Source organism: Cyprinodon tularosa, unplaced genomic scaffold (assembly GCF_016077235.1).
Source record: "Cyprinodon tularosa strain WSP-4 unplaced genomic scaffold, ASM1607723v1 ctg377, whole genome shotgun sequence".
Taxonomy (NCBI): domain Eukaryota; kingdom Metazoa; phylum Chordata; class Actinopteri; order Cyprinodontiformes; family Cyprinodontidae; genus Cyprinodon; species Cyprinodon tularosa.
Window position 1 is genome coordinate 571,161 of NW_024039093.1, and position 14,593 is coordinate 585,753.

Genomic DNA, 14,593 nt, shown 5'->3' on the forward strand with positions numbered 1-14,593 from the left:
TTTTTGAAATTCTTGAAAAGGCATAATATTTTACACTAATAGATAAAGGATAAATGGAAATCTTAATATTTAAACCATGTTGAACAAGTTATTATTTATCTTAGTTAAGTATTTTCAAGAATTATGTGGTTAAAAACCCTAGAACCTGGTGTAATATTGTCTGAAAATGTTGGTTTAATTCCTACAATAGTTGTTGTACCCAAAGGATTATTATAAAACATAACATATGATATCAATTAGCCACATTTTACGGAAGAGGATTAGGGCCACTGAGAAAAAAAAAGTTAATTGATTTTTTTTTTATTTTATTTCAGTATAGTATGGGGAAAAAGTCAGAATTCTGACTTTTTTCTCAGAATTCTGACTTTAATCTCAGAATTCTGACTGAGTTCTGACAATAAAAAAAGTCAGAATTCTGAGATTAAAGTCAGAATTCTGGGATTAAAGTCAGAAATCTGGGAAAAAATTCAGAATTCTGGGATTAAAGTCAGAATTCTGAGAAAAAATTCAGAATTCTGGGATTAAAGTCAGAATTCTGGGAAAAAATTCAGAATTCTGGGATTATTTTTTTATTGTCAGAATTCAGTCAGAATTCTGAGATTAAAGTCAGAATTCCCCATGTTAAACTGAAATAAAATGTAAAAATCAGTTAACTTTTTTTTTCCAGTGGCCCTAATCCTCTTCCGTAACATTTTCTTACAGCGAACAAAGAATAAATTAAATAAATAGCCATTTGTCAAGGTGAATGGCTCAGCCCCCCCCCCCCCCCCCCCCCCCCCCCCCCCCCGGTGAATATACCTGAATATAAAATGAACTTTCACATTAAACTTTATTTAATTTATTGCACTGTAAACTTTTAACTTTGAATATAATTAACAAAATGTGAATCTCTCCTTTTATTTTTTTCAATGTAAAATTGTAGCTTTTTTTACATGCAATAGCTCATGTTTTTTAAATTTTTATAAGATATTTATTTTTTTTAAAGTGCACTAAGATCTAAAGTGAATAAAACTAACCGGGTGTGTTAGAGAGTGGTAACTCTAAGCTCTCTGAATGTGAGAAACCAACAAGCTCGGCCACATTTCTGGGACTCATTGTTGCTTAGCTAAGAGCCTCAGCTGAAAGATTCTTCAATGCATCTTTGTTCCTGCTGTGTCTGAAACAATGTTTTCATTTTTACGATCCATAATAAAAAAACACAACGACTTTTCAGTTTCATTATTATTTGGTCTCAATAAATGTTTTTGCAGCAGGTAGAGGTGATGTTTCATCATTCCACACAGGTCATATGTACAGCTGTATAAAACCAAACGTCTATATTTTACACAGGGAAGCACACATGGACAAATCTCAAGCTGATTGTAAGAATAGTTTATTTTAAAGTAAACTTAGAGTTTAAAATTATTTAGTTTAAAAAAATACTAATGCACATGGAAATTTTCTCAACATTAATGATGAGAAAAGGTCTTATAAACATTTCTGTTCACGCAACACACTTTTTTTGGTTTCACCTTAGATTGACGGCCTCTGGTTTGTCAGGTTCAACAGGTAACCTCGGCTATTAAGTGTGGGGGTTTCTGTAAACATTTTATGAATTTGATTAAATGTTTGTCTAAAGACTGCTTTTATGTATTTGCAACAGCCCAATGACAAAAACAACAAAATACATTTTCAGTAACTAGGATAATGTTTTTTGTTTATGCGACTTCCTTGAGATGCATTAAACACAAAACCCCCCAGCAGTGAGAAACTGAACACAGGGTTATAAAACAGTACTAGTTTTAGTTCTTCAGTCAAACTTCAGTGTTTCAGATAACTGAACTGGTTCTAATATCAGGGGTATCGGGGGATAACAGTATTGGAGCCCTGATTCACTTTTTTTTACACCTGAACTGACCTTTTTTTTCTTTCCTTTTAATGGCGTAATTCAATTTAGTTTATTTCTATAGCGCCAATTCACAATGCATGTCATCTCAAGGCACTTTACAGTTCACCAGATCATCCAGTCAGATTGATTAAAAGTTTTCTATCTAAGGAAAACCAGTTGATTGCATTGACTCATTAACTCAAATGCAATCCCTCACACTAAGCATGCTTGTAGGCAGCGACAGTGGAGAGGAAAAACTCCCTTTTAACAGGAAGAAACCTCCAGCAGAACCAGGCTCAGTGTGAGCGGCCATCTGCTGAGGCCGACAGGTTCAAGGAGACAGAAGCAAAAACTAGGATAATGTTTTTTGCTTATGCGACTTCCTTGAGATGCATTAAACACAAAACCCCCCAGCAGTGAGAAACTGAACACAGGGTTATAAAACAGTACTTACTTGTTTTAGTTCTTCAGTAAAACTTCAGTGTTTCAGATAACTGCACTGGTTCTAATATCAGGGGTATCGGGGGATAACAGTATTAGAGCTAATGACTTAAAAACGTACAACACCTGGATAAAAATAACATATAAGTTAGTGCAACACTTCCCCGGCGTCCGGGGAGCAGTGTGGGGTTAAGGGTCTTGCTCAGAGACCCAGAGTGTCAATCTGTAGTCTATATAGTGTCCATATGATCTTAATTTATCTTTACGGCACAATGGCTGTGTCATGATGGGTCTCTGTGATTAAACCCACATGCAGAACACTAGTGATGGGTTGATGAGGCGTCATGAAACGTTTCGACACATTACCAAACTGTATTGATACTGTGTCGATACTGTGTCACTGAATACTGACACCTGCTGGACATTAAAAGTCCCTACAGGCAACCTAGTTGACAGAGTTAACTGACACTGATTTGATGACCTATTATATACACTAATATGATGCAATTCATTGTATGATGCATTGTATTATTATTAAAACAGATTTGATATTTTAGACACAGTCAATGAATAATGAGAACCTGCATCATAATGTAATAATCTCTAAGTAAACATGTAGTAAATGAAGATGCTTGTTCACTGGTATTTTTTTTTTTACAATTTTTTATTCAAAAAAATAAGTTGTTGCAACGTTTTGAAATCCAGTCTTTTACGCTTTTTTGATATTAGTTCTCCAGCTGTGGAAAACACCCGCTCACACGGCACAGATGAAGCTGGAGTGCACAAAAATTTTAAGGCCAGGCGGAAGAGGTTTGGATAAACCGTCCTTTAGTTTTTCCAATATACAAGAGGATCCTGGGACCTCGCAATATTGCCCTCTGCCATGTATCTATGCACCTCAAGGATGGCATCAGCTGTGGCACTTTTGGTCTGCCTCCCCACTTCGAGATCAAAATGTTCCCAAAGGTCATCTTAAAAAAAAAAAAAAAAAAAAAAAAAAAAAGTATTTTAGTACATGATTTACAAACAACAAAGAAATGATGCTCAATATCATGCCTGAAGTGGGGGCAGACCGCTGTTGTGAAGATGTTCCCGGCTGGGGCTCATTTGAGCTTCCAGCTATTGAGGCACATTCTGTCCGCAGCCTGCTGTACTTCCATTTTCACCCGTTCCCGTTTCTCCTCGCACTTTTTGGCCAACAGTTGTTTGATGGTCTGAAAACCACACCAAGTCAAACCAGAAGAAAATCAATATATTTAAAATAAATTTGATGAATAAACTACCACTTTAGATAATTTCCACACAAACCTTTCTGGTTGGCAAAACAAATGAGGGCTCAAGGAGCTGAACCAGCTCCCTGAACCCTTCATTCTCCACAACAGCGAGGGGCTGGCAGTCCTTTACAATGAAATTAAGCACAGCCTCATCAAGCATCTGCTTTCTGGAAGCTTGATGGTTAAAAATGAGAAAGTGTAAATTATTCAGAATTATCAATAAAACAAAGTCAGTAAGTTGTAAAATACCTGTATACCTGAGTTCATCATGGGTGTATCATGGATTTCACTCTCATGCTTGGCCCTTTAATGCCTCAGCATTGAGGAGGTGCTGTTATTTAAATATGTAAGCTCTGTTGAGCAATTGCGACATTTAACCTGTAGAAAATAACACGAACAGTAAACTAAAGGTCACTTTGAAATGAATTTCTACTCAGAAAATCAAGTGGAAACTCTGAGAGGAACAGGATGAAACAAGGAAATTAAAACAAATACCTTATTTTCCGAAATAACATCAAAGTGGTCCCACACGGGAGAAACCTTTTTTGCTTGAGGAAGCTCCATAATTTTTGATGAATTTTATATTCGCAAAACACGCAAGATTGTTTTGGCAGATGCGCTTCCTTATAAAGGCTTGTCAATCAGTTCGAAACATCGGTCACGTGACCGATACAGGAACTGTTTCGGTCACGTGACTTTTCCGTAGCGATACACACGTCGACACAGGTTTCGCTCTATGAGACCGACACATGCGCCGACGCATCGGTGTTGCCCGACCCATCACTACAGAACACCACACGAAGCAGGGTAAAAGTTTAACAGTTTATTAAAGAGTGGCACAAACAGAGTAAACAAAGCACTGGTTCTGGTACTGGTCCGGGATTTGGTTTCACTGAGAAATCTGCAGAGATGGATTGTTTGGTTAGCCAGGCAGCAGCGATGGTTTGATAGCGTTTTGATTCTGGTTTGTACCTGATGAGGTTCAGACTGATCAGTGGAGAGAGGGAACCAGTTGGGTCCAGAGACTGTGGTTCCAGCAGAGAGTTCAGCAGCGGCAGAGCTTAGCTTCAGGCTAGCGAGATTCAGACCTTGAGTTGTCCTTCTAGTTCTCTCCTGAGAACTAGCTGGGAGATTCAGACTGAGGATCTTCAGGTTTGGCTTCTCTGGGCAGACAGGCAGGTTTCCAAACATGAGCTCCTCCAGAGCTGCTGAGTTCAGTCGGGTTTTCCTGTGAGCAGAGAGGACAGAGACTGGTTAGGATCAGATTGCTCCCTAGAGCAGACAGAGATAAAAGTTCAAGCTGTGGCTCAGGTTCCGCTAACCAAAACTGGTCAACACTCCAGCGCTGAAGACAGGTCTGGGTGCTGCTTATGTAGGAGGTCTCCTGATGGGCTGATGATCCTCAGGTGTGCAGGAGGCTCCAGCTCAGGAGACCCATAGCGCTCTCTGCTGGAGACAGGTGGAGATCTCCAGATCCCAACAGTACCCCAGATCCCAACAGAAAAAAAAAACATAAAAACAGGAAGGGATCCTCGGCGCCCTCTGGAGGGCAAGCCTCTGGATCCCAACAGGCTGGATTTAACAGAAATGGCAATTTTCAGCTTTTCAAATGCTTTCACGAGGCTCCTCCACCTGCTTAGGAAATTATGTACACTTCCACAGTGAACAGTTAAAGAAAAATAGTTACAAAAATATTCAAGTTGGGTTTTTTTCGTTTGGATTCTCCAGTCTGCCCATGTTCAATTTATGCAGGTTAGTTTGTATCTCCGGTGCTGCGTCCACACTGACCTTTTTCCTCCTCGTCTTCAGGAATATGCAACCCAAAGACTACCACAGGATACTAAATAAGTGAGAAAAAAAAGAAATTTGACGAATAACTAACTAGTCAGTGTTTGCATTATATGACTTCAATTACACTAGTTTTCACTAGATGTGGATGGCATCAATGATCAGCATTGGATGGCCCACATAACATGAAATAAATATTCATAAACATTAAACTGAAGCCAAGAGTAACGAGTAACGTTTGTTTTAAAAATGTATAGAAAGCACAGATACTTGTGTGAAAATGTAACAAGTAGAAGTCAGAAGCAGGAAGAAAAATAAGTAGTGGAGTAAAATATAGATACCTAAAAAGTGTACTTATGTACAGTAAATACTTACCTCTGCATATTGCTCATGGAGTGCAAGGTTCTGTCCTGCAGTGCTGTGTTCTCTGGTGTAAGGACCATTACCATTGCTATTGTCCTAGAACCTGTCCAGGACAATAACTAACATACCTAAACACCCTGAACCTAGAATATATAGTTTTATGCTTAAAGCAGAATCTTCTACATCCAGTTCCTGATCTCTGAAAGCCTCATTCTTTTTTGTGAAAGCCCATTAAATGCACATTTTGATGCTTTTTTACATCTGGACCACTGAGAATGAGTCCTTGAAATATTTTCTAAAAATGTATGAAAGAGGCTTTTTAGTATTCCGACTTCTTTAAGGAAAGTAAAAAGTTATCCAGGCCTGAGGAAGCGGCACACAGAATATGTCCTGTTTGGTGAGAGGTGAGAGAGCAGAAGTGACTGATGAAAAAGGAACACCAGTAGCTATTAGGTAAAGAGGGAAAGACAACAGACCTCAGAATAACTCAAAGCCAAATAGCTTTTTTTGTTGCAGTGAGATCTTGTGATGCACATTATTGTTTTCATCGAGAGACGTGAAAATCTTGGGGAAATAATTTGTTTGAAATAAATTACTAGATTTTTTTTTACAAGTTTAATCCTGCACAAACAAAACACTTTGGTTTTGGTTTATCCTAAAATCATGATCTTTTTATGTTATTAGTGCCAAATATTTAATGGTTTTGGTTCTATTTAAGTTTTTTCTTTGAGTTGTCATTGATTTTATTTCCATTTTGTGTTATTCTAGTTATTTTTGATTGTATTTGAGTTCTTCTGTATTTCTTGTTTGCCCTGTGTTGCCCTCTTGTGTCTGTCTCTTTCCCCTAGCTCCCTTCTAGATTCCACACCCATTGTTTCTGTCTCCCAAATATACTCCTTCTGTTCAGTCGCTCTTTGCTGGTTCCTCTTCATTTCTTGATCCTTGTGTGTTTTCTCTGACATCTTCTAGCTTTTTGAATTTTCTGTATTTTGTTATTTGGGATTTTTGCCTCAGTTGCTACTTTTGGATTAATGAATCTGCAAGAAACCACTTCAGCTTCAGTCTCTATATTTTCACCCTCCACCCAACCTGACAAAATATAAACCAATGATAGAATATTCGTTTTTGAACTGAGACAACTTTATTCTGGCATAGATGCAAAGAACAAAGGAAAAAACTAAGCGAAAACAACTTTTAATTAGATAAAAATGGGTTTAAAGCAGTCTGCTATTAGTGTATAATAAATTATACAATCCAGGTTTAAGGTTATGAGTATTGTAGTGTGACTAGATCAGAATAAAGACAATAGCTGGTGAGAAAAAATAGATGAAATAACCCTTTAGCCATTTCCCAAATTGGAGTCTTCCATTTAGAAAGTTTCCTTCAGTTTGAATTCTCAGTAGGAGCTATTTCATGCTCTCAATCACTGTTATCTGGTGTATTTAACTATTTTGTGGTGTTATTGTAGCTGTTGTTTGGGTCGAAATATATTCCTAGGTTAACTAAATGTTTACTTTTTTATGATTTCAAGCAAATCATCCTAAAGTAATATTTTTAAATTGAGCATATCTAGGTTTAGTTTTTAACAAGTTTTTTTAGTGACCTTAAATTTTCATGGTATCGTAATACTTTTTTCCCCCCTAATTTAAGTTATTCATATTAACTTCACTATGTCTCATTACTTTGTTAAAGTTTTAAATACACAGAATAATTACAAGCAGTTTAGTTAAGCATGGCAATATTGTAACTTTAAGCATTTTATACCGTTTTGCAACTGAAATATGTTATATGAAAAAATCTGCCTCATCTTAACATTAAATTCCTTAGGTTTAAGTAGTTTACAGGGCGGAGACACATCTAAGGAGAATGAGAAAGTTGGAACTTGAAGCCAAAATCTTGAGAAAAATTACTCTGAGAGGACTTATTGGTTTGATGTTTGAGAACAGGAGTTTTATTGGAGAACTGGTAGAATCCAGGATACGGATTGGGAGCCTTTTGCCTTTGAGGCCAGATTTGCCTGAGTCAAGGGGCAGTGGTGCTGGAGGGTTTGCTGAGAACCAGGAAGTATTTTCAGCACAAGATTGAAAACACTAGAGCAGGACTAACCAATTAAAAATCAGCGGGGTCTGAATAGAGAAAATCTGTTATTCACTTTTTTTTTTACACCTGAACTGACCTTTTTTTCTTTCTTTTTTATGGCGTAATTCAATTCAATTCAGTTTATTTCTATAGTGACAATTCACAATACATGTCATCTCAAGGCACTTTACAGTTCACCAGATCATTCAGTCAAATTGATTTAAAGTTTTCTAAGGAAAACCAGCTGATTGCATCGAATCATTGACTCAAATACAATCTGTCACACTAAGCATGCTTGTAGTGACAGTGGAGAGGAAAAACTCCCTTTTAACAGGAAGAAACCTCCAGGAGAACCAGGCTCAGTGTGAGCGGCCATCTGCTGAGGCCCACTGGGGTTCAAGGAGACAGAAGCAGAGATAGAAAAAGCAGCTGTAAAAGGCGGCCCCGTCCAGGAAACACACAGCCAGGCAGATGAGCTCCGAGCCAGCTCCCATGTCAGAGGATGAAGAGAGCACATCCAGCCAGTCACGGTCAGAGAAACAGGACTACTCTGGAAAACAGGCCTATCTCCAGCATCCACAAAGAAGGTCGTTGATGAGACCAGCACAGCTGATATTTCTCTCCAGGATGGAGTCACAGCCAAACAGGAAAAGACGAGGCAAAGCTACTCTGAGAAAAAGCAGAGAGAGCAGAACGTTAGAAATTGAACTAACAGATTCTGCAGAATAGGAGAATAGAGATAGAATGAAGCAGAATGATGAAATGGGGGTCCCTATGTCCTCCAGCAGTCTAAGCCTATAGCAGCATAACTATAGAGATAGCTCAGGATAACCTGAGCCACTTTAACTATAAGCTTTATCAAAAAGGAAAGTTTTAAGCCTAGCCTTAAAAGTAGACAGAGTGTCTGCCTCACGGACTAAAACTGGTAGTTGGTAATTAGAGCAGTGGGCTTTAGGCTGCACCTGGGTTGGTGTGGAGACAAAGCTATTCTCAATCACATATCAAGGAGCTCATTTTGAACCTGGATCCATATTTATTTTTGATTCTGTTCATGGTGGAGAATCCTGCTTCACAGCAGCAGGTTGAGCCAAACATACTCAAAATGTGCAGGGTCATCTTTGAGCACTCCATTTCACTTCCCTTTCACCAGTTCATTTGGCTGATATGATCAATTTTATTGGTTTCCCCAGTACAAATACAGATTGGGTAAAAACAGAGCCAAATTAGTTTTGGTTGGTTTAGCCAATATTTTGGTTGAACACATAACTTCCAACCCGAAAAATTATTATGTTTGAATAACAATGACTAACACCTTTCATTTTGCTCATCATTGCCCACTTTACACAAACACTCTCTTTCTGCTTGAGCTTATTTCACTAAAATGGCAGAAAAACGGTGTACATTAACAGATTTTTCTCTTCTAAGACATTTTACACAAAAAAAACTTACAAAAGACTTTATTATACACACCAATCATGAGCAATTTCAAAGGAACTTAAATGGGAAAAAGACAAGACAAACAATTGCAAACATCACAGATTATATTACTAACTGTAGTTCTGCACTCCACCAGTAGGTGGCAACATGTTCACATGGAGCTCCATGAAATGTGGGGATCATTGAAGCAATTTGGCCAAACGGTTCAATGCCTCATGAGGATTCATGTCACCATCACTTCTACCAATATTAAGAACCTGCTCCAATCCATTGGGTTGGTGGAGGTCAGGCATCTAAGTGTTGACTTGAGTTCTTGATTCATCCTCTCTGTCCATCTGTTTGTCTGATGGTGGAAACTAGAGGTTTAAAAAACTTAGGGCCGGATCTATCAAAGGTTTGCGTGTATAAAAACGTGATCTATTTCACTGCGCACGCTAAAAAATGTACAAACTGATCTATCAACAGCGTGCTAAAAGAATTTGGTCTTTAAAACATGCTAAATAGCGCCTCTTATCCATTTAGTACTTTTTCTGCAATGAATATGCAATATGGGGCGTTTACACGCAAAAGTGCGTCTTGTGGGAGGAGAACATGTAAATATATTAATTTAGCACTCGCAAAGTGATTTATTAAACCTGAAAGCAATTTTGCTAACGGTATCTGACTCTATATTTAACATGTTTCAAAAGAAGGTGCAAATGGTCTGTATGCGTAATTGCGCACACATGGCAGCGGTTATTGTCGCAAGAAGGAGACATGGAAATGAAGCAAGGAGACGCAGAGAACGCATTTTTTCACTCCGTGTGAATATTTTTGGAATGAACGAGGAAACGATCATCAAAACATATCGTTTATCCAGCATTGCCATTTTGGAGCTGTTGGGGGAACTCCGAATGGATTTGGAGCCAGCCACAAGGAGGACCCACGCAATACCAGATATCACAAAACTCCTTGCAACATTGGATCTCCCAATCTAGTTGTTCAGAAGTGCTGTCTGACGTTCTAAATGCCATGTCGCCCTGACGCCCTAACGGAGAACCCCGACCTCCCCTCTGCGCCTGTGGAGCAACATGCCAATGCTGCAGGGATGCGTACGCGCAGTCATCTCATCCACAGTCACTTCTTGTGAGCCATTTGGTATGTGCATTTTTCTACTGGCCAATACAAAACACCTGTTTTTTTTTGTTTTTTTTTTACTGCAGTGAAGTAGAAATTCAGCCACATACCACCTTAGGGAATAAAGGTTGCCAACGTTTTTATATATACATATATATATATATATATATATATATATATATATATATATATATATATATATTTTTTTTTTTTTTTTTGTTGGGGGTCACTGTAAGATTTAAATTTCTTAATGCACTAGTTTGTACAAACTGCAAACTACTTTGCCGCAAACCACAAAACCATCATTTAAATATGGCGTCTCCAACCGTTTTGCACTTGCCACCAGTTACGCAATCACCTTTGTTAAATCACCCGCAAACCATGGCTCAGCCCCTTGCGCAAAATTCCAGTTTGCGAGCGCAAATTACTGCACGCAAAATTGGATCTTGATAAATCCGGCCCTTAATGTTAATAACAGATCAGCAATGTTTCCAAACCTATACGATAAATAGTTTACCTCTATAAACCAGGGTTATCTCAAGCCAACCAGCTACGAATAATCCAGCATCAAAGGAAGAACCTGACCGCCTATCTGGTTCCGACCCGATCTGCCCCCTGACTCCGAGCCTGCCCGAACCCTGATTGATTCTGCCTGCCTGCTTCCCTCTCTCTGGATCTCTGACTCTGAAAAGCTCCGCCTGACTGCCTGCCTCTCCGTCCTGGATAAAACTGGTAATCCTCCCTCAATCTACCCGCCTGTCTTCCTGCAGCCAGTTGCCCACACAGATCCAGCCCCGCTTTCTGATTAACCCTCTCAATAAATCTTCAAAGTAAAACGTCACTAACCTGTCTGGGTTTATTTGGGTCCAGTCTCTGTCTCTTTACACATGTCAGAGGATGAAGAGAGCACATCAGCCAGTTACAGTAAGAGAGAAACAGGACTACACTGAAAAACAGGCCGATCTCCTACATCTTTAAGCAAAGGTGTTGATCAACTCTGATATTTCCTACTCTCCAGGACGGTGTCACAGCCAAACAGGAACAGACCAGATGAAGCTACTAAGCTGAGAAAAATCAGAGAAAAAAAGGAAATAAAATTAGAGATTGAACAAACAAATACTATTTAAATAACTAGATGGAGTGTCCTCATTTATACTTACACAATCCTTTTGCTGCAGCCAGGTTTCTGTGAAGCAACATAGGTCAATGTGATTATCACATCAAGTCATTAACTAGCTGACTTTTTCAAGAAAGATATCTTATGCTAAATAAACCACATTTAATCATTTTAACAAAGTTGTACATAATATGTACAAAGGTAAAAATACAAATTTTATAATATTTCAATGTGAAAATCAAAAAATAAAAAGCAAACAAAATTTAAAAAAGGTAAACGTGAATGCTGACTGTGACAAGTAATCAGTTATACAATCAATTAGATTTGTAGCAGGGTGTTAACTAAATAAATCATACCCTCAGTAAGATGAATTGGATGTTGTATTTCTGTCTTTTTCTACTCTTGATGCTGGTCACAACCGGTCAGATATATGTGTTATAATGTAGGCCTAGTCATAGATTAAGTTGGTCAATAACCCATAAGCGCTTTAATTCGTATTCTGTACAAGTTCAAGAACCACTTCAAAGCATTTTATGCGTTGTTCACATTTATTAGTGGTGTAACAAAATTTTGGCTTGTAAAAAGCTCTGTTGCAGGTGGATTTCACATCTAACAGAGGACTGGACTGCTGTTTTTTGGACCAACTTGCTTTTTTAAGAGTTTATTTTTTTTCAATTTACCTTTGAGTTCCTTCTGGAAAGTTATCAGGCATTTATTTTAAATGAAAGAAATTTCCTTTAAAAGGTTTACGTCAGCCAAATTCAGGATAGACCTGTTCCGTAATTAAGTGGCTTGAAGGCAGTGGCATATTTACAGACTGAATATACTGTTTATAGGCAGAATGCAGTTGGAGGTAAGTATATTTCCTTTCTAACAAATTTAGATCAGAAAAAAATGTCATGGAATGTCACTTTTTGGTTGAAGGTGAAAGGAAACTTCTATCCAATGTCAGTAAGCCTGCAAAATTAAATATAAATGACATTTTAGCACAATAGCTGTGGGACGGTGGTGTTTCTGTAGGACTTTTAAATGTTAAATTGACTTTACCTTTGAAAAATTCTAAATCAGGACTTTAAATTAAGGCCAGCTTAAGCTGTGGATTTTCCAATATTCAAATGTGTGTTTTATGTATTTTGTTTCAGGTCAATTAATTATATATAGGGTATGTTAATCTCGACTTAACTTTCTTCTGAAACCAGAAACTGTTTTTCTCTTCAAGGAACAGCAGATTTTTTTTTTCTTTAGAAAGAGACACCTGGCAGCTCTGTAACCATGGGAGAATGGGACTTCCTCGGTGGCCTGTTTGGAAACCTCCAGGCCGACTCACCAATGCTTGGACGTTTCTGGCTCTTCCTCATGTTAGTGTTTCGGATAGTGATACTGGGAACTATTGCGACTGACATGTTTGAAGATGAACAAGAGGAGTTTTCCTGCAACACTCTCCAGCCGGGCTGCAAGCAGGTGTGTTATGATATGGCTTTCCCCATCTCCCAGTACCGATTCTGGGTGTTTCATATCGTCCTGATTGCTACGCCATCCTTGGTTTACCTCATGTATGCCACTCATCATCGTCACAAAAGGACCTCACGCCCTAAGACGAAAAAAGACCAAATTCAGAACATCATAGATGAGCGCCGCTTGAGGAGGCTGTACATCATAAACGTGGTCTTTCGACTCGCTGCTGAGGTGGGCTTCTTGGTGGGCCAGTGGTGGCAGTACGGCTTCAAGGTGGAAGCACAGTTCCCCTGTAGCCGGTTTCCCTGCCCCTACACAGTTGACTGCTTCACCTCCCGCCCTGCAGAGAAGACAATCTTCCTCCTCTTCTACTTTGCTGTGGGGGTCCTATCAGCACTTTGCAGCTTGGCAGAACTTTTCTACAGCTACACCAAGTGGTTCTGCTGCAGCCAGGAGCCCCTTGATCAGGAACACTACACTAGTCAGAATCTGCAGAACCTGCTGCAATATCAGTTATATAAGCCAGAGGAAAAGACGTCGTCAGACAGTGGAGGCAGCAGCACGAGGCTAAAGAAAGGATCGGGGGGAAAAAGCAGCAAAAAGGCCTCCAGCATCAGGGGCAAGAGGGGGAAATATGTGAACAACAGGACACAAATAGTGTGAGAACTCCCCCACCGACACCATCACTATTTCCTCTTTAAAAATATTTCTATTATGTTTGTAATTTATGTAAGATCTAATGAAATGAACTTGAGACCAGAATGATAAGTAAATCATTGTTACAATGCTGGGCTCATGAATCACTGAAGACTAAACACACAATGAGGCAGGGGACTTGACAGGAAAAAACTCCACAAACCTATTTAACTCTACCTTGGCTGACAGAGAGTGGAGGTGTCAGAGCTAAAGGTAGCAGAGCTGGCTCTGTAACAATAACATAATAGTGAAAAGTAAAAGATAAACAATTAAATATTGTACATTAAAGTATTTTAACAATATAAATACTGTGAACCTGGAGAATAAATAACCAATAACAGCTATGGACAATTTTTACAATAATGGACATTTGAAAAGAGCAACAACATTAGTTATTTGCAAAATGACAGCAGCATGTTATTTAACTGACTAAAGTAGAAACTGTAAAATCAGCATGAATTTAACAACTTATTAAGGTTGTTGGAAACATTTATGGTTATAAATTCTTACAGAGGGCATCAAATCACAGAGCTGGCCTATGGGGAGTTGTAACACTTTTTGCTCCAGCACCTTTAACTCACAGAATATTTGAGCTAGAGTTTTCAAACTTTTATACAAAATACCCACATTAGTTTACTACAAATGGCACCAATTCAAACCTCTTCAAGAATATCACAGACTTAATGAGTTCATGTCAAATACATGGTGTGCCTTTGTTACAACCTGCCCCGCTACCGGGATAGGTTGTAACACCTGCTGGGGTAAGTTGTAACAATTAGACAAAAGAAGCAAAAACAGAGGCCACACCATGTGATATGCTTCAAAAATAGGTTTACTGAATTAAAAGAACAATACAAGAACAATCTCTCTCTCTCTGACTGACCATAATTCAAATATACTGTTTGTGTGTGTGTATGTGTGTAAATTATTCTACTAGAAAAAACTTCCTTAACATGTATA

At 38.5% G+C, this 14,593-nt stretch overlaps 1 protein-coding gene across 1 annotated transcript; it reads left to right on the top strand.

The window, feature by feature from the left end:
- The first annotated feature begins 12,459 nt into the window (after nucleotides 1-12,459).
- On the top strand, nucleotides 12,460-14,173 carry LOC119790986 (gap junction delta-3 protein-like). The gene has a single exon (XM_038296770.1). The coding sequence runs from the start codon at nucleotides 12,755-12,757 to the stop codon at nucleotides 13,598-13,600; it is 846 nt and encodes a 281-aa protein (XP_038152698.1). The 5' UTR covers nucleotides 12,460-12,754; the 3' UTR covers nucleotides 13,601-14,173.
- The last annotated feature ends 420 nt before the right edge of the window (nucleotides 14,174-14,593 follow it).